The sequence below is a fragment of the Rhinatrema bivittatum genome, chromosome 4 (assembly GCF_901001135.1).
Source record: "Rhinatrema bivittatum chromosome 4, aRhiBiv1.1, whole genome shotgun sequence".
Lineage (NCBI taxonomy): Eukaryota > Metazoa > Chordata > Amphibia > Gymnophiona > Rhinatrematidae > Rhinatrema > Rhinatrema bivittatum.
This window is the reverse complement of record NC_042618.1, coordinates 378,462,352-378,483,392: the sequence shown is the minus strand read 5'-3', so window position 1 is coordinate 378,483,392 and position 21,041 is coordinate 378,462,352. Positions and strand designations below refer to the sequence as shown.

At 42.0% G+C, this 21,041-nt stretch overlaps 1 protein-coding gene across 5 annotated transcripts in view; it reads left to right on the top strand.

Annotated features, from left to right (window-relative positions):
- The window catches only part of ERC2 (ELKS/RAB6-interacting/CAST family member 2), a 1,638,183-nt gene that overhangs the window by 1,117,582 nt on the left and 499,560 nt on the right, over window positions 1–21,041 (top strand). For all 5 annotated transcript variants that reach the window (XR_003856601.1, XR_003856602.1, XR_003856603.1 and 2 more), the window contains one exon: window positions 9,243–9,390. Coding sequence is in view for 1 of the 5 variants with exons in the window: in XM_029600911.1 (XP_029456771.1) it covers window positions 9,243–9,390 (148 nt within the window). In the remaining 4 variants the exon portion in view is untranslated. The remainder of the gene's footprint in view (window positions 1–9,242; window positions 9,391–21,041) is intronic.

Genomic DNA, 21,041 nt, shown 5'->3' with positions numbered 1-21,041 from the left:
GCCGGAGACCTCGGACCCGCCCCCAGACTGCCCCGCCCACTCCCCGCCCCTTTTTTCATGCCCCAGGACATACGCGCATCCCGGGGCTTGTGCGCATCACTGGGCCTATGCAAATTAGACTCGGCGTGCGCAGGAGTGGGTTTTTGGGGTTACGCGCATAACCCTTTTAAAATCCGCCCCAGTATTTGTAATAGGCATAGCATTTTGCAGCAGATCTTGTGCATGAAGGTTAGACTCAGAATCTGAATTTTGTGTGTGTAGCTTAAGTCCAGTTAAGGTACATGCTGCTCTCAGATGCTTCACTAAATGTCTCATTAGCAGTTGCTGGGTTGCAGCTGATGATGGCTGAGCTTTGCCTGAGTCAGTTAGTCATTCCTGCTTCAGATAGTCTGGTGGATGTAAATGGAGCAAGGGAGTCACAGGATCACTGCAATCACGGTCTGAGTTAGCCTTTGCTGGTAAACATTTTAAGAAGTCTTGGTGGGTGGGACTTGCTGTGTCTGTACAAGAAGTAGAAAATATTTTTTTTTAGTTCAGGTGCAGGTTTTACCATTTTAAATTCAGAGTTAGTTGACTCTGGGGGAACCATGGCTGTGGGCTGGCAGGTAGAAAAGGGATCAACTACTTTAGTATTGCCAGAATTCAAAGTTTGTGTAACAGGATTCAGATTAATAGCTATAGCTTCCATTACAAGTCTCAGAATTCTCAGGGTCGAGGCTGTGCTTCCCTTTAACAGGTTGCAGGAGGATAGAATCTGCTGTTAAAGGCAACAACTTAGAAATAACTGGAGCAGCAGAACAGGTCTTGTTGGTGCAATCTGAATCAATCTGCTTAACTGTGGTGCCTGTATGTACCAAAGGTATTTCTGGACCTATGGTAAGTTTTGTCTGTACTTTTTTGTCTGTGTCTTTGGCAGTGCCTGGATTTTGTATAGTGGAGGGTGTTCTTTGAGAGGCTTCTGGTCTAGTCTTGTTCTTTAGTATACTTTTTCAGGGGATTAATGCACAAGGAATGAGAGCAAGCAGGAGAAACCAGAGAATTCCAGGTAAAACATACAGGGCAGAGATAGCAAGCATCAGCTGGCCTATCATACAGGAGAGAGGCAGAATTATAGCAGTCCAAGTCAGAAAAGAAAAATTCAGACTCACATGCTGGATGATCGGTTCATTCTGTTATGCACTCCCTGTTCAGGGAACATCGCTCGAGGAATAGTGCAGGATGGCAAGATGGGACATAGGATGGTCTTCTCCCTTGTTAGCCCCCTTCCCCTCAGGTTGGGCCTTTGGGTGCCAGGGGCCAGTAGGAGTCCAGTGTGTAACACTGTATGGGAAGTCTGAGAAAAGGCTGGATCAGTCAAGGCAATGAACAGTCTGCGATAGGCAAACCTATAGATAGGCTGAACCAGGCAATGCTGTGGACAGGCTGGATCTGGAGAAGCAGTAGACTGACAGGGTTGTGAATAAGCTGGATGTAGCAAAGCTGCAGACTGGACCGGTCAGGCTGGGCAGGTCTGGAACAAGGCTGGGTCTAGGAGCAAGCACTTTCCCAGCAAGTCTAATGTACCAACAGCAAATTAAGGGGCCAATGCAATAATCTTTGCAGAATGCGGGCGTTGACTTTTCAGCGCCCGCTTTCTTAACGCATGCATGGTGCCCGCAAGGGGGGGGGGCGCCATGCAATATGTAAATTAGGGGGTCGTGCTAAGAAGGAGGCGCTAGGGTCACTTGCGCGACTATAGTGCCTCCTTGCTAACGCGACCCGCCGCGGTTGCTGGTTATGAAGACCGATGCCAGTAAACTCGGTGTTGGTTTTCATAACCTACCTGTCTGCCAGGCAGGCATTAATATCTGAGCGATAAATGTGCGTCTGAGGCGCACATTTATCTTTTTGCATTTGGAGTGAATGAGTAATAGCCTCAGGCATGTGATGAGCCCTAACTCATTCACTCCGTGTCAGACGCGCGTTAAATAGGCGCTGATCCCCCTATTGCATTAGGGGGAAGATTAGCGCCTATTTAACCCACGTCTGACAGCGGGTTAAACAGTGCGCTCAGCTGAGCGCCCCTAAGGCTTTGCAGTCAGCACTCTCTCTGAACAGTAACACTGTGGATGTCTGAATTTTTTTCTTTAGCCTTGATTTTTTTCTTGTAATTGTCTTTAAGGTATTACATGGGGAGGGCAATTTTCAAAAACCATTGTAAACCCATCCCTGTGTGCCCACTGATACCCAATGGAAAAATAGAGTCCCCAGGTTAGTTGAGCAGAATCACCCCTCCAACTGGCAGTCTCAGCACAATGAGATAAACTCTCTCTCTCCCCAGGGGTCTTAAGAATCACCAGATAGATGTCCCTTTTGATGATAGGCTTTGCCTTTACTCAGATGAATCAAACCTTTTCTTTAATCTAATGCAGTCCTTTATTCTTGTCTTTGAAGCCCTGATGGGAGGGATCCCCTGGAGCAGGACTCTTGTGCTGCAGTCAGGAAGGAAGGGTGGTCAAAACTTCCTCCTGGATGTTCAAATTAGCAAAAATGAAAATACCACTGGAATGTACTCCTACAGCAGGTCACGGGGGGGGGGGGGGGGGGCAGGTCTTCCCTAACCTGTCCACATCCAGATCCAGGGTTCCCCCCAATTCCCTGGGCCCAGTAGCTGAACAGCCTCGTAAGGCTTCTACCACTTAACATAAAAACATAGAAATGATGGCAGAAAAATTCTGCCCAGCAAGTTTATGATAGCATCTGCCAGTGCCTACAAGTCACCCCCATACTTATTAGTTTCCCAGACTATCAAAGTCAGAGACCTTGATGGTTGCTGTTTGAGTCCAATTCCCCCATCACCTCTTGCTGTTGAAGCAAAGAGCAATGTTGGAGTTGCATCAAACGTATCAAGCTTATTGGTTAAGGTTAGTAACAACCACATCAGCAAGTTACTATCAAGCTTATTTGTTTTCCCAGACTGTAAAATTCAATGTCCTTTTTCTTTTTTCTCTCTGCCATTGAAGCAGAGAGCAATGATGGGGTTGCATCAACAGTATGAAGGCTTATTGGTTAAGGGTAGTAACCGCCATACCAGCAAGTTACCCCCATGCACTCTTTTCTTCATTTCCATCTTCTAGCCTTTAGGGATCCACAGTGTTTATCCCATGCCCCTTTGAATTCTTTCACTGTTATTGTTTTCACCACCTCCAACACCACTACCACCACCACCACAGATTAAAGTCCAAAAAATGCACTCAGACAGTATCTCCCACCAGACAGGTTGTGTACTGGGTGGGCAGAAATCCTCCTGACCCTGGCCAGGATCTTCAATCAGGGCTTGCTTGGCTCCTTTGGCTGAGCCTGAAAAATAACAAAAGCTAAGCTCCTCTCTCTCTTCACTGAATGCTAAGCAGAAGGACAGCCTCTCTAGCAGTAGCCAGAGCCCTGTTTTTAAAAACTCATCAGAGGGTTGGTCATTCTAGGCTTCGTAGAAGGAGGGGCTGTATTTGAATCCTCTACCACTTTCATCCTGCATTAGTTAGCTGACCCTTGACATCCAGGCGTTAATGGTAACAGGACAAAGGGTCTGTTACACCATTTACCTGGATAAGTACTGATTTACCAGGGTAAAAGAGCTGTCTGAAAATTTACCACCATTAACCTGGCTGATAGTATATGTGGGGTTCCACAATGCATGTACTTTTAGCCACATTTGAAGATAGATGTTCCCCGGGTATATTTAAGTTGGAAGAGAAAAATTATGTGCATTTTCAAATTTACATGCAGTATTTTCCATGGAAAATTTTCCTGCAGAAAAAGCAGTTGAAAATATTTGTGGGTCCATTGTACCCTCAGCAAGTTTCAAAGTGGATGAATGTATTTATTTTCATTTTGAAAATTGGTGATAAAAAGTACCTGTGGATTTGCAGCAAAGTGGGCAGTTTGAAAATCACCCCAATAAAATAAAATGCAATTCTTTGGCATTTAAGTTCAGGCTTATTAATCTATATAAATAAAAATGTAAATGTTCGTTTGTTCAAAATCTTAAATCTCCGAAAGTTCTTCACCGATTGCTTTGAAATTTTGACACAAAGTTGCATTTGAATACGCGCGTGTTTTTATATACCTATATTATATAGATGTCACACCTGTGTCAGGTAAAAACATGCTTTTTTGGAAAACCAGCACCATCTGTTGGACATAAAAGCAACACACGCTATCTACAATATAAATGGGCTCTGACTGACGGACCGCATATGCGCAGTAGAGAGCAGCTCTACCGCACATGTGCGAACCATAGAGCTCTGTGCTACGTGCTGGGTGTCACAGAGGGGAGGAGGAAAGGGCAGACAAGTCGCCACTCCGAGAAACCACTCAGCCCGTTCCTCCGCCGCTGGGAAAGGAGGGATGGAGTAGGGACTGCCGGACAGTTACACACAGGAGGAGGAAAGGGTAGAAGAGTCGCCAAACCAGTCCGTCCACCGCCGGGGGAGGGAGTTGGGACGGCCGGAGCAGAGCAAATGCAGTAGAAAGCGGCTATGAAGAGATCACAAGCAGCAGCCGCCAAAGCGCAAAGAGCTGAACAGAGAACAGCTCGCTTAAACATATTAGAAACGTGCACTTTCTCTTTTCTTTCTTTTCCATTTAACCAGACTGAGCCACAGCAACGCGTGGCCGGGTACAGTTAGTCAGGTAATAAATTATGTAATCCCAGGGTATTCTAGAATGAAAAAAAAAGAAATATATATAAAGACTGATCAAAATATCTGTGTCAATAGAATCATCAACTCATTCTAGTAAGTTGTGTTAAATTTCTCCTTCATGGAAGCACAGTGCACACAAAGAGATATCTTCATAAAACACTCAGAGGTCAATAATTAATGGAGTTGTCTGAGAAACCTTTGGAGTTACCCTGAGAAAATCTGAGATTTGAATATCTCCCCTTGATCCCCAGCTAAATTTGGCTAGGCAACTCTTTGTCTGCACAGAATTTACCCGGTTGCAGGGTTCCAGGGTATAGTTTCACACTTTCCAGATGGTGCCAATATTTCGCTCTGCCAAAAGTTAGCTAAGAAAGTCTGATTGGAAAAATACCTTTTCTAAAGATATCTAGATACATTCAGCAGAATTCTTATCTGGATAGCTTTTCTGTTTTCTGGTTTAATATAGATCTCTCACTTAGACAGCAACATTTAGGGACATTTTCAGTAGGTGCCTAATATTTTGGATGAAAATTCCCCTAAATTTAGGGGCTTAAATTTTGGTGCCTATTACTGAAAAATCAAGACTAGGCACCTAAATTTTATTCCCCATCTTATTTGTGCTCCAGTAACTACCTACCTTTTAAGTACCTAAATATAAGCACTTTCAACCAGCCACTAAACAGTAAGGATAAATGGTTCATTTTAAGTTATCTGTAGCCAAATTTTCAGATTAACATAACCTGTTAGGTTTTCAATTGAAAATTTAGCTAAATCTAGATGCTCAAAATTTGACAGGTTTCATTTAGATGCCAATATTCAAAGCCTTTGTGTATATACTGTAGCTTTTCATGTTACAAGCACGGAAGCCGCATTTTGAAATTTTACCGCCATCATTCATATAAATTTTGTGCGCACAATTATCTGGACTAAATAGGGTATTGAAGGTCAGGGAATGCAAAGGGATCCTAACTTTCAAACCTATTCATGGTAGAGCATTTATAAAAGTAAATGGACATGTGGAGATTTATGCTAATATTTACATTGTATGTTCAAGTAGGGTACAGAGACCACAACGTCAGTTTCAAGTACAGTTACTCTCTGTTAAGGTTTTCCAGCATGTTAGATTACAGAACAGAGCATTTTCCACCACAGCTCTAAATTTATGAAATGATTTACCCTTGGAGATTAAGGAAGAACAAGATCTGATGAAATTTTGTAAGAAGTTAAAGACTTGGTTCTACCAAAGAATTCTTAACAATGGATTACCCAACCAACCTTATATAATATACATCACTTCATCTAAAGACACTTTGTATTGTTAAACCCCCGATATTATACCTCCAAATATATATCTCACCAACCAACCTATACACCTCTCCCCATCCTAGTAACCCATTCCAATATATAACAACAGCGAATATGTAATACCTTTCCCGTATATAATACCTTTATTGTATGTATGTAATTAGCCTTACAATTAATAACTATTACATGAAATTAGCCTTGCAAGTGATAACTATTACATGTAACCAACTTACATGATAAGACACTGTGACGATGCTTTTACATCCTGTTGCATGATTCTGTAAACCGTTCTGATGGCGAAACTGAATGACGGTATACAAAACACGTTAAATAAATAAATAAATAAATAAATAAAATAATCAGTGATGGGAACTGAGGAAAGCTGAAAGTCCAATTAATATTGCTGAACATCATATTTTTTCTGAATTGATCGATGTTTTATTATTGTACACTGCTTTGGGTGATTTAATTTAAATCAGGAAAGCGGTCTAGAAATGCTATTAAATAAAATAAATAAATATTTTATAAACTGAGCGGCAGGAGCATGCACAGTTTATAAAATATCATAAGGTTCTGGTCCAAAATTACAAACATATGTTTCAATATGTTTGAATATTTCCAATGCAAGAAAGTGCATGCTTTCTCTACCTATGTTATAAATATACATGTGTAAAAAATATAGGGGCAGATTTTAAAGGCCCTACATTCATCGAGCCTATTTTGCATAGGCCCGGCGATGCGCACATGTCCTGGGGCTTGAAAAAAGGGGCGGGGTGGGGGCGTGGCCAGAGGCTTCCGTAGGGCCGCTAGGCCAGGGAATTGCACGCCGGCACTTGGCCGGTGCGCGCAACGCATGCCCAGAGGCAGGCGCAACTTGTAAAACAAAGGTTGGGGGGGGGGTTAGGTAGGGCTGGGGGGCAGGTTAGGTAGGGGAAGTGAGGGGAAGGTGGGAGGGGGCAGAAGGAAAGTTCCCTCCGAGACCGCTCCGATTTTGGAGCGACCTGACGGCTGAGGGTATTTAAAATCATGAGAGGTCTAGAATGGGTAGATGTGAATCGGTTATTTACTCTTTCGGATAATAGAAAGACTAGGGGGCACTCCATGAAGTTAACATGTGACACATTTAAAACTAATTGGAGAAAGTTCTTTTCCACTCAACGCACAATTAAACTCTGGAGTTTGTTGCCAGAGGATGTGGTTAGTGCAGTTAGTATAGCTGTGTTTAAAAAAGGATTGGATAAGTTCTTGGAGAAGTCCATTACCTGGTATTAATTGAGTTGACTTAGAAAATAGCCACTGCTATTACTAGCAATGGTAACATGGAAATAGACTTAGTTTTTGGGTACTTGCCAGGTTCTTATGGCCTGGATTGGCCACTGTTGGAAACAGGATGCTGGGCTTGATGGACCCTTGGTCTGACCTAGTATGGCATGTTCTTATGTTCTAATTCATTTTCTCAAAGCAGTGAAAATGATGAAGAGGTCTGACCCAATATGGCATGTTCTTATTTTCATATGACCTCGGAGGGAACGGGGAAAGCCATCGGGGCTCCCCTAGGGCTCGCCACGCACAAGGTGCACTAGTGTGCACCCCCTTGCATGCGCCAACCCCGAATTTTATAACATGCGCGTGGCTGATTTCACTTGCCCTAGTCAATAAACAGGTGTAAGAGAGTATGAACAAGTTCAGTAATGTATATGCTCGTATCTCTTTCAACAAAGCACCTACTATGCGCGCTTCTGAACCACGCCCTGGTACGTCCCTAGCCTGTCCCTTTTTCCACCTGTAAAGATACATGCAAAATGGAAAATATGCACATACTCTCTACATGTATAAAAAGGCATATCTCTGTATGCATGTTTCTTTCAGGTGAATATGCTGTTTTCTGTGTGAAACCACTTTGAAAATGTACTCCAAATTGAGCAATCTTTAGCTAAAATTATGTACACAAGTTTGGTCAGAAAAACAGCTGTCCTAACTATCCCCTGATAAAGATATTCCTTTAACTTTATCTGAGTATATTCAGTGGCAGACTTGTGCACATAAGCCCATTGAATATCCTGAAAAAGTTGCACACGTAAGTTCCCTGGATATTTTTGCTATTTGCTGTCATAGAAGTGAATTTTAAAACCCTGACGCGCATTAATTAGGGGATGCACGAATAAGTCGGGCTCTCGTGCATCGAGTGGATTTTAAAAGCCGCAGAGATACACACGTATCTCCCACTGAGTGCACATCTCGAAAGTTTTCAAAAAGGGGTGGGATGTGGGCATCATCTTGGCGGGGTGTGAACCAGAGATGTGCACAGAAATACTTACACGCCCCAGCGTGTGCGAGGTCTCCTGCCACATAACTTTACTTATGCTATGGATGACATGTAATGTAAAAATTAATGAAAACTAGGCAGATATGCAGGGTGTTAAGGGTCGGGGCTAACTGGGGAAGTGAAGGTGGAAAAAAACGGGATTTGTGTGTGCCCTCTAAAATTTTGTGCACAGGTGCGCACGGCCAGACTATTTTATAACATGTGCACGTATGTTATAAAATGTCTGCGTCCCTGGGTGTGGGCTGATGTATGCACACACATATGAATGCGTGCTGGTTTGAAATGTACTGTCAGACTGATTAATGACCTCTTAGTAAATAGACCACTGTCAGGCACTCAGCACCATTTTGAAAATCCACCTTATTATAATTAATTTGTGTTCAGAGAGGGTATTTTTCAACAGCATGTGAAGGGCTAAAGCTGGTGCTCACAGACTTTTTCCCATATTTTCAAAGCAGATTTATGCTCCTAAGTCCGCTTTGAAAATTCCTTGGTTGTTCCTGAATTGCTGTGTGGAAATATAAACAGGAATTTTAAATGCTTTCGCTGTCACAACTCTGACTCCTTGGAATGCCTACTGCAAATGTGTAGAAAATTAAATGTGTAAGTTATATGCATGCTTTTCCTTGTACAACGCCCCTCGTAAAAGCCAATTTACATGCCTGGGTTCATGTACATATAGCCTTTTAAAAATTATCTCTAATAACTCCATACTGAAATATTTGTTGAAATATCTCTGTTAGACTTTTGCTTTAAAGATAGTTCTGTTTATGGTTTGATGCACATCTGCTGTCCAGTGATGATTCAAAGCATAAATGTTCACCAATCAAAAACCAGCAAAGTCAATAAATGTCAACTTAAATAATATATATAAAAAGATGTCTTTCTTTTCTTAATGAGAAACAAACTAGCCTATGTTTTTTTCCCAGGCAGGAAGCATTACTTGCTGCAATCAGTGAAAAGGATGCTAACATTGCCTTGCTCGAACTGTCTGCCTCAAAGAAGAAGAAGACTCAAGAAGAAGTTATGGGTCTCAAACGTGAAAAAGATAGACTAGTCCATCAGTTAAAGCAACAGGTAGAAAACTTTTATTTTTTATTGGGATTTTTTTAGTTTGTTTCCATTTTCCTTGCTTAATTCCAGTCTCAAATCTTGTGAGACTACATTTTGACTGTTCAACTCCCGAAATTAGTTCCATGCCGTACTTCATTGCATGACAACTGCTTTTGATTCAGATGTAGGTTTGATTTACTGTTGCTGTATATGAGCATTTCCTTTTCTGGTTCAAACTTGTCTACATAAAGAAGAACTGCAAGAGCAGATGCTCAGTGCATTGGAATTGGTTATGCTAATATTTTATGTGTCATGTTTCCAGGCTTTCCAAGCATTTTGAAAGTATATTAGAAGGTTTAGAAAAAAAATTAACTTTCATTTATTAGTAATTCATCAAGGTAATGTTTATTGCATGACCAAGTATTCTTTTGTGACAAGGAGACTAAATTAAGAAATGCATAGTTTCTTAGAAAAATGAATTAATGTGTCAGTTGCCACCAACCTGCAACTTTATTACAAATGTTTTGTAATATATGATCTAGAAAATAATGCATTCATTCAATATGACTATTTTACTTTCTTAATAATCACATTGTAGTAGGTACATTTGCATGCTGGCAACAGTAATACAGCAGAGCTTCCCGTTTGAGTAGGGCAACAATAACATGGCCAGCTGTCCCCTATTGTGCTTCTTTGTCTTTTTTACACTGGCAAGAAAGGAGCAACCCCACAGTGCAGATGTTGCCAATAACAGGCACCAGCTGGGAGGTCTCTCTCTGTGCTGGTACTTACTGGGCTGGTGGTTGAGGTATGCAGGCGATGTGGGGAGGCAGCATGGCGGTCACCACGTATCTACCATGGGGGAGGGTCTGGCCTATATGCCAGTGATGTCCAGGCGCTGCAGTGGCGCATAATCCCTAGGTTGGCCAGGCACCAAACACAATTTCATCATCAGCAAGTGACTTGGTCCCAGGCCCAACTGATTGGCCAAGGGACGGTGTATGATGACGTTGGATGAGTGGGAGCCACCGCGAGGTTTAAAGTCCCGCTGGCGACTACCCCACTTCCCTTTTCTCCGGTGGTTGCAACACAAACTTTCCCACCCAGTTGATAGGTAGTCAGAGTTTGCTAGTTAGTAATTGTACATTGTGAATTTGTTATCCGTGTTGCGCCGTAGGTGTCTGAGTCCAGAATTATACATGGACACAGCAGGGAGGATGCCTACCAAATTGTGGCTTGAGCCACTTTCCACAGTCAAATGAACATTGGGGAGGTCCCAGTAGGCTTGCTGCGTTGTGGCTTACAAAGGACCTTCCCGGGATGTTGACATCAGCAAGGCTCTCAGGGATGTGAGACCTTGGAGAAATCTGCTAGGGTGTAGGTGAAGACACATGGCGGAGGGCTCCTACCCTGCAAGGACATAGACAGACTAGCAGGACTCGGCATCTAATAAATGGCTGCAGCCATTACATCCATTCCGGAGTGTTTGGTTATTTGTGTTATATTATAAGAAATTGCCATGCCTGGTCAGACCAAGGGTCCATCAAGCCCAGCATCCTCTTTCAACAGAGGCCAAACCAGGCCACAAGAACCTGGCATTTACCCAAAAGCATCATTTAAAAGAATGGCACTTTTCCGATTTCCGTACAGTACTCCAATCCATAATTTTTTTCAAAGATTGACTACTGTAATGCTCTCCTACTTGGACTCCCTTCTACCCACATCAAACCTCTACAACTCCTCCAAAACGCTACTGCTCGCATCCTCACCAATGTCAATAAGAGAGACCACATCACTCCCACCCTCATTGATCTCCACTGGCTTCCCATTCACTCACGAATTATTTACAAGACCCTCACCCTCATCCACAAAAGTATTACTAACGAACACTACAACTGGCTAAACCCACCCTTCCTCCCTCGTACCTCCACAAGACCCACCCGTGCTTCCCTCCGTGGAACCCTTATCCCTCCCTCCATAAAATCCACTAGACTCATCTCCACCACCAACAGAGCCCTTTCCCTTGCAGGCCCCTCCCTCTGGAACTCTATGCCTCTTGACCTACGTACCGAAACCTCCACACCTACTTTCAAAAAGAAACTCAAAACCTGGCTTTTCCTCCAAGCTTACCCCCTCTCCTCATCAGCTCCACCAACTAACATGCTAGCCCAACCCTCATCTCTCTCCAACATCCCCCGTTCAGGTCCTACACCCAATACCCTCCCCTTCTAATGATTCATACAATTTTGTATATAACAAGTGTACATATTTCTCCCTCGAATCCCAATTCATATCTTATCCCCCTGTGTCTGTTTGCACCCTCCCCCTGCCCCCCCATTTGTCTCGACTACCCCCCTCCATCCCTCCCTTTAGATATTTAGTTATTTATTCTGTTACTGCGTTTATGTTATACACCGTTCTCTGTAAAGGCTACTCCTATATATCTTTTGTTGTAAGTTACTTGTAAACCGGCACGATGTGCAAACGGTTGCCGGTATATAAAATTAAATAAATATTAAAAAAATATTAATGATGACAAGGGGTGGAACACCCAATCAGTCAAAAACTTTGAAGCTCCAAGTTTGATGCCCCAAAAATGTACAAAATTCATACAAATATACTCTCTGAATGATTGTTTGTTCAATGTTTACTCACATTTTTCACATTAGATATCTATATTAATATGTGTGCTGTGTTTGTTCCTTGTGTTTTACAAGCTTTTAAATACTTAACATAACACTATTGACATTTCTTATCCCATCAACATTTTTATTTATTTATTTTTAAACAGTGTAAGCCTTTTTCATCTGGAAAAGTTTGTCCCCCTGACCAAGAGTGTCTGGCAATTTTCTTTTAGTTGAAAAAAGTTGATTTTATCTGAATACGTACAGTAGGTGGTGCTAGGACACTGCAAGCAGTGGCATAGGGTTGGCAATGCTCTAGGTTTGCCCGTTCAGCTTTGGAGTGGCTCCAGTTTTCTAGATCAGTGTTTCCCAACCCTCTCCTGGAGGCACATCTAATGTTGGGTGAAAGGGAAGAGTTCTCAGAGTGAAATCTGCTGCCCCAGTTAAGTGCACTGTGTCAGAGGAGAGGGCACTTCCTGGGTCAGGAAACTCTGGATCAATTAGGCTATGTGTGGTAGGTGCAAGACTATGACTTCTTGTCCTAATGGGACAGGTTGGCATAGGCCCAGTCAGCTGCATGAAGACAGGAAATTTGCTGAAATACTCAATTCACAAGAAGTTGTGGGAGGTTGTAGGATTGGAAGTCCCACGCAATGCAACTTTACAGCAGTGCTCCAATCCAAATTACAGCCTTCAGTCATGATAAGCCCAACATTTATCATCACAAGGGAAGTGCTTCAGTACCAGATCTCAGGCAGCTCATGAAGGCAGATAAAGAAAACATCAGGGGCAGAACACTCTGGCTAGAATTCAGCATGCAATGAGGGATTGTAGAATGAAGACTAGGAGATGTCCTTATATCAACCAGAAGATGACCTCTGTATTCAGATCCTGCAGCTTTCACTGCACCAGCAATAAGCGTCCCTCTGGCTGAGATGAAGTTGGTTTCATGTTCACTAGTGTAAGATAGTTCTTAAAAGTTCAGTTTTTGGGAGAGAGATCTCCACGAGCAGAGTACCTGCCTTTGTGGCAGCCTGACTGACTAATGGAATGCTTGCACAATATGGCACACAGTCATATGACCTATTGGTATGGGTGGAGCAGTCCATTAGCTGAAAAGGTAAGGGAGAAAATGTTACTATTCATAAACTACAAGAGATCACAGAAAGAGGAAGATATAGAAAAAAGCTGGAAAAATTAAGAGAAGCTGGGAAAGTAGCCAAGAATGCAAAAATTCAAATAGAAGAAAAAATAGCAAATATGGTAAAATGGGGGAGCAAAACATTTTTTTAGAATACAGTATGTGAGTGATAGAAGGAAGTGCAAAAGTGGCATTTTGGTACCCTGCGGTGAAGAGGAGGAATATGTAGAGGCTAACAAAGGTAAAGCAAAATTGTTTAACAAACAGTTTTGATCAGCATTCACTGTGGAAGTACCTGGAGCAGAACCACTTAAAATAAGCACAAATAAGATTGGAAGTGAAGTAAACAATTGATTTTCAGAACAGTGTGTTCGTGGAGTGCTAACTAAACTTAAAGGGCCCAATATTCAGCCACCAGATAACAGGATAAGTAGGACTTATCCAGCTATCTAGTGGCTGCTGAATATCTGATTATATTCAGCAGTCACTAGATAGCTGGATAAGTGACTTATCCAGCTATCTTTTAGCGGTCTGTTTCTGGGCAGGCAATGGGCGGATCAAGGTGGTGCTACTTAGCCAGATAAGTTATCCAGCTAAGTAGCGATCTTCAGCCTTAGACAGATAACGTATCCTCCTAAGTTAGACCTGCTTAATAGCAGGTCTAAACTTAGATAATACTTATCCATCTAAGTAGCGATTTGTCCTTGGATATTCAGCAGCATAGCCATGCTGCTGAACATCCCATCTAAGTTAGCCAGATATGTCTTTCCAACTAATTTAGATCAACAGACAACTTTTGAATATTGACCCCAAAGTAGATAAGGTGATGGGGCCAGATGGAATACATCTGAGGGTACTAGAGGAACTGAGAAATGTCCTGGCAGCTCCATTGACCTACTTTCAATGCTTCTTAATGCTTCTTTAGAGTCAGGAGTAGTATCAGTGGACTGCAGACGGGTGCATATGGTTCCTATTCATAAAAGTGGAAGTAAGGAGCATATTGGGAATTTCAGACTAATTAGTCTGACCTCTGTGGTGAGAAAATTAATGGAATCGCTGCTAAAACAGAGGATAGTGCAGTTTTTGGAATCCAATGGATTGCAAAATCTGAGATAGCATGGTTTTTCCAGAGGTAAATCTTGTCAGACGAATATGATCAATTTCTTTCATTGGGTGGCCAGCAAGTTGGATCAAGGGAGAATGCTAGATGTAATATATTTAGATTTCAGTAAGGTCTTTGGCACAGTTCCATACAGGAGACATAAATTGAATGATCTTGGTATGGGACCTAGACTGACTGATTGATTTAGAAACTGGCTGAGTGGTAGGTGGCGAAAGTTAGTGGTAAATGGAGTTTTCTCTGAGGATGTGAGTGTTACTAGCAGTGTGCCTCAGGAATTGGTCCTTGGACCAGTTCTTTTCAACATTTTTGTGAGTGACATAGCAGAAGGATTGTCGGGAAAGGTTTGTCTTTTTGCCAGTGAAACCAAAATGTGTACAAGTGTGGACAGCTAGAAAGGCATGGAAAACATGAGGCAGAATCTAGCAAAGTTCGAGGAATGGTCTAGGGTCTAGCAGCTAAGATTTAATGTTGAGAAATGCAGAGTAATGCATTTAGGATGCAAAAACCCAAGGAAGAAATACAGTATTCAAAGTGAAATTATTCTAAGCACAAAGGAAGAGTGGGATCTGGGGATGATAAAGAGTCAACAAAAGCCAGAATGATGCGTAGTTGCATAGGGATGGTTAGCAGAAAAAAGGAGGTGATAATGCCCCTGTATAGGTCCCTGATGAGACCTCATTTGGAATACTGTGAACATTTCTGTAGTCCACACTTTCAAAAGAATATAAACAGGATGGAGTCGGTCCAGAGGGTGGCTACTAAAATGGTCAGTGGTCTTCATTCTAAAGCATATGAATATAGATTTAAAATATAAGCATGTACACCCTAGAGGAAAAGTGAGATAAGTGAGATATGATAGAGACACTTAAATATCTCAAAGGTTTCCATGCATAGAAGGCAAGTCTCTTTCAATGGAAAGAAGGCTCTAGAATGAGGGTTCATGGGATATGAGGGTCTAAAGGGGTAGACTCAGGAGTAAGTAAATATTCATGGTAGTATTGTGGATGCATGGAACAGCCTCCCAGTGGAGGTGGTAGAGACAAAAGCTGTATCTGAAGTCAACAAATTATTAGATAAATACGGGGGATCTGTAAGGAATTCATGATAATTATAAACCTAAACGAATTGGGCGGATGAGCAGACTAGATGAACCATACATTATTTTTCTGCCATCAGGTTTCTCTGTTTCTATACATTTATCAAAATAAAAATGGGAAGCTGTATGGGCATTTTGGGAGAAATCAAAATACTGATTCTATGTCTTGTTTCATCGTTAACAGATTGCACTTGTACATCCTTACCAAGGAATCTGCTATATTAAAAGAAGCGTATTGAACTGAGTATATTTTGGGGGCAAGAAATTGTTGTCTAATGCCCCTTTAAGATACAATAGATTTTGAATGAATCCATATTTGACATGTACCAACCACAGCAAGAGGTAGCATACTGCTTAGGAAATAAACCAGCCATTCTCCCCTTAATGAGCTCCACTTTCTATTGCATGATTGCTATGAATCATAATGCCAAAAGGGCATTTATTCCTGGCTGTCCCTAATGGGACCCTGATAGGGGATGTAGAAGTCAAAAGTAAAGCCCTCTAGAAGGGCTCTTGCATCTTTGCTACCAAAGGGTCTTCCAGAAGAGTGCTACATTGTTTAGCTTCGGCTGGTGCTCTGGACCTTTAGTGGCAGGGTAGTTGACCACACAGTGGGAGGGTGGGTGTTTTAAACCTGCAGTATTGAAAATTATAGTTGGACATATTATATAAACTGTGAGTAGACATCCTGCCTTGCCACAGCCCATGAATGCACTGGTCTCTACAACTCTCACCATGCACCTTATTAGTCATTTGTTTAGCCACGGTTGTATATCCTCAGTATACCTTTCTCTACATCTTTTCTCTGACTTCAGCTATTCTTTATAACCCTAATTGGCTTTGAGGATGATATATGCATAGTTGAGCATGACCCTGTACTGCATTGGTTCCTCTTGCCTCACAGAGCTGGCTATAAACAAGAAAGTCATGGTCCAATCAAATATATGATGGTGTACATTACTTTCTTTTCCTGTTATCTCATCCCTTTTCTTCCCTTCCCCCCATTTGTCTTTGTTGCATCATTGTAAAGCTGTGGGAATGGCCTGTGACTTGGGAATGTGCCGGAAGACGGAGGCATCTGATTTCCAGCTGTTTCTTCAGCAAACTTTTATTATTTACACAAAAATAAACAGAGAAATGGTGCTTACCTCAGCACTAATGAAACAAAAGTGATAGCAGTTACAGATACACAATTTTCGCATAGTCATTACTTCCTAATCCAGTCTGGGGTCCCTGTCTTTCCTCCTGGGCCTGACTCCCCATGTGGAAAGAGTATTAACTGCTGCATGTGACCTGAACACCCCTTCTACTGACCCCCCCCCCTCCTGCTGCCTTGAATACAATAAAAAAAACTGTTCAAGAGATCAAGATGGCCGCTGACTAGCATGTACGCTCTCTCCATGAATACCTCAATTTTCTCTCTTCCCACTTTTTGAAATGCCGCATTCAAACAGAAAGGCAAGATAGGGAAATTTCTACTTCTTCTCCCTTACCCGATCTTCAACTACAATGGATAGAGCTGTTTTTTGCATCTCCCCTACAGACTTCACTGGAGGGTAGGGTCGCTTTGAAGCCTGGCGGAGAGTGAATGCCAGCTTTTATGGCTGAAGAAATATCTCTGAGCCTCGGTGCGCCAATGATACCCTTGCCGCCATCCGCAACACTTGATGTTACTTCGGGGGATCTGTTACCATCATTGTTGAAAGGATCATCTAATGAGGAAAACTCTACTGCCCCGAGAAGGGACGTCATTTTGATGCCGCCTTCAGAGAATCTCCATTTGGGAGATTTCACGGGCCCTTTGGAAATTCCACAAACTTTTGGAGCTGAGTCGGGCAATGGGAACCCCTCAGAAGTAGGAGAAGGTGACTCCAAGGTACATTGTTTTTGCAGTCTTCTTTAGTTTGACCACCGGTAATTACCCTAGACTCAATATGGAATGTTTTAACTTCGTTGGAAAATGCCATCCATTCTTTAACACAAGTTTTGAAAGAAACTACCACTAAGGCAATGACAATGGAATCTCAAATAGTATCTTTTGACATCAAATTGAGAGATTTAGACACAAGAATGTCTTCTGTTGAAGTGGTCGAATCGGACATTGTTTACTCTAGGAAGCTGGAAAACTTAGAAAACTCACTAAGAATTTTGAATTTGAGGGTCTTGAAGTTTCCTTATTCGAAATTGGTGTCTCCTCAGGATTTATTCAGCAATTACCTTACACAGATTCTCAAATTTCCTAAAGAAGCAGTTCCGGCAAATACAAAAATGTATTATCTTCTGTCATCTTTAAATGCAGCTTCTAGTGATCAACTACAAGATGTTTCTTCAAATTTAGCAAATATTTTGGAACTTTCTCAAGAAACTGACATACAGACAAGAGGGACTTTGTTAGTAACTTTTGCATTTCCATTGGAAAGAAATTCAGTGTTAAGATTTTTCTTTTGGAATCAAGCACAGATGTTCCACAGTCAGAAGATCTGGATGTATCCAGACATAACGAGAATCACTCGAGTGATGAAAGAAGTTCCTTGCAATGAAAGCAGAAGCTGTATTACTTGGTGCTAGATTCTGTTTGAAATATCCGTGTAAATGCTTACTTAATTATTAAAATTCAAGTTTGTTTTTTGAGCCATCTCAACTATGCGTATTTTTGGACTCACATTCCTAACATTGCCTTCTGAGGGAGGTCTGGCAGTTTAAGTTCAAGTAGGGGATGTCTAGAAAGTAATTCTTTTTGAAAGATTCCTTTTATTTTTTTCACTCTATGTACTTCCTTGGTTTCCTCTTTTTCCTTATTATATATTTATTTATTTATTTATTTAACAGCTTTTCTATACCAATATTAGAAGGCACATCATATCGGTTTACATCGAAACAATAGGTGGAAAATACAGTGAACAGGGAGAGGGGTGAGGGACAACAAGGGTAACATGTTGTAACAACGGTGCTGCAGCTGGAGGAGACTCTATTGGTATTATTGGAGGCTCTATTAGTATATATGGATATACTGTTATTGTCCTTATTTAATAATTGTAGTAACAGTATTTTATTTTCTGGTACAAGTTGATGCTTGTGTTTAAAGCAAAATTCAAATAAAAAACAAATAAAAAAAATGTTCACATTGTTGGACCCACTATGCCCCTTGCATATTGCCATACCGTAAGAGAACTGTCCCAGTTATCCCACTCTCAGCAGCTCTGGTTGAAGGAAACTGCTTCTGCATAGCCGTTGAAACAAGTTCCCTTTGCTATTGCATTTATTCAGTTCTCTGCTTGAAATCATCTTAACTTTCTAGATGTGGAAAATGTAGTACCCAAAGCTTTGTTCTCTTAATGATAAACAAATGGACAAACTTAAAAAGAAAATGGCAAGGCTCATACAGCTTGAGATCCCTAGTAAGTATTATTTTATTTCTGTTCTGCAAATTCCATTTATGTATGGGTAGTTATCTGGAGCATGTTAGAGAATGGAGTTCGCTGTTAAGAAAAAGATGCTTCCTGGAATTTAAACAAATGCAATACATTCCATGGAGTTGCATTTTTGGCCCAACTAGAGACCCCTTTTATGTACAGTAAGTCAGTTGCTTCGGATGCTGCCCTTAGAGCGGTGCTGGAGGTGCCAGGATTGGGGCAGAAGCTCCTTTGCTCCTGGCATTAAAAACGAAGGTATCGGGGAGTCTCGGGAAGGATTGGGGGAAGGGAGGGGGGATCCTTGCAGGTGGGTGGGTGAGAGGTAGAGAGTGGGATGTTCTTCTCATTTATTAAAAAAAATGGGACAGGGGGCCTCTACTTGATTAAGAGGTTTACAGGGCTATGAGAACATGGCTCGACGGGGCCTTTGTAAAATACTTTGGGGGATGGGAGGGGATTGGATCACTGGCCCCTGTTAGTTACTTGACTTTGCTTCCTATTGACAATCCTACTTAGCTGGATATCTTTTAAAGATATCCGGTTAACCACACACAGGCTCAGAAGCAGATCTAAACTTATCTAGGTAACTTAGCCAGATATATGCTATATCTAGCTTAGGGGGTCATTTATCAAAATGCGCTAAGGCATTCTCGCATGCATTAAGGGCTTATCGCATGCGAAAAACCCCGTTAACGCATGCGATAGGCCCTTACTGCATGCAAAAATGTCTTTAACGCATGCGATAGCACCATATCATATGGTGTGATGCAAATTTGAAAAACAGGAGGAGTTAGGGGTGGGGAGTGGGCTGGGTTTGCCTGTCTGCGAAGTGCTATCGCACAGGCTTAACGCTGATTTTGACTATACCTTTTTCAGTAGCGTTAAGTCGTGCGATAGCGTGCGTTACGGGGCGGTAAGGTTTTATTGCATTTCACAATGTATCCTACAAGACCTGTTTTAGTTTATTTGAAGCTCCCAGAGCGGGGGGGAGGGAGGGAGGGAGTGAGAGAGAGACTGGCCATAATGTCTTCTCCCTAGATAGGTATTTATATCCCTATGGGAGGCCCACCTAGTAACTGGAGGTGCGGTTTAGGTATTAGTGTAGGGGGTTAGGGGCCACTTTGACATTCAATGTGAAACGTACAAACAGAACAGTGGTCTCTTGTGAAGATTTGAAGGCCTTCGGAATCAGGAAACTCACCCAAAGATGAGATTTGGGCAATGTTCTCTCCACCTAGCTTGTTGTTACCCAAGTAGAGAGTCCATCAAGCTAGGTGGAGAGAACATTGCCCAAATCTCATCTTTGGGAGAGTTTCCTGACTCTGAAGGCCTTCAAATCTTCAAAAGAGACCACTGTTCTGTTCGTACATCTCACGTTGAATGTCAAAGTGGCCTCTAACCCCCTATACTAATACCTAAACCTCACTCTCTCTCTCTCTCTTTCTGATCCCCCAGTGGTTGCATCCAGGAAATACAACAGGTCTGGCACTTAGCGCAGTCTGAAAATGTTATCGCTATTTGCTCTAACTTAGCTCTTTGCATAGGTAGTTAGTGCAAATTGTGATAAACTGTATATTAGCATAAATCACACCCCTTTTGCTATCCCATGCGATACTTATCGCATTTTGATAAATCGAGGCCTTAGTTAGCTGGATAACTCGACCCCTCCCCAGAATGCCCCTGAAATACTACATAAGAACATAAGAACATAAGAAAATGCCATACTGGGTCAGACCAAGGGTCCATCAAGCCCAGCATCCTGTTTCCAACAGTGGCCAATCCAGGCCATAAGAACCTGGCAAGTACCCAAAAACTAAGTCTATTCCATGTAACCATTGCTAATGGCAGTGGCTATTCTCTAAGTGAACTTAATAGCAGGTAATGGACTTCTCCTCCAAGAACTTATCCAATCCTTTTTTAAACACAGCTATACTAACTGCACGAACCACATTCTCTGGCAACAAATTCCAGAGTTTAATTGTGCGTTGAGTAAAAAAGAACTTTCTCCGATTAGTTTTAAATGTGCCCCATGCTAACTTCATGGAGTGTCCCCTAGTCTTTCTACTATCCGAAAGAGTAAATAACCGATTCACATCTACCCGTTCTAGACCTCTCATGATTTTAAACACCTCTATCATATCCCCCCTCAGTCGTCTCTTCTCCAAGCTGAAAAGTCCTAACCTCTTTAGTCTTTCCTCATAGGGGAGTTGTTCCATTCCCCTTATCATTTTGGTAGCCCTTCTCTGTACCTTCTCCATCGCAATTATATCTTTTTTGA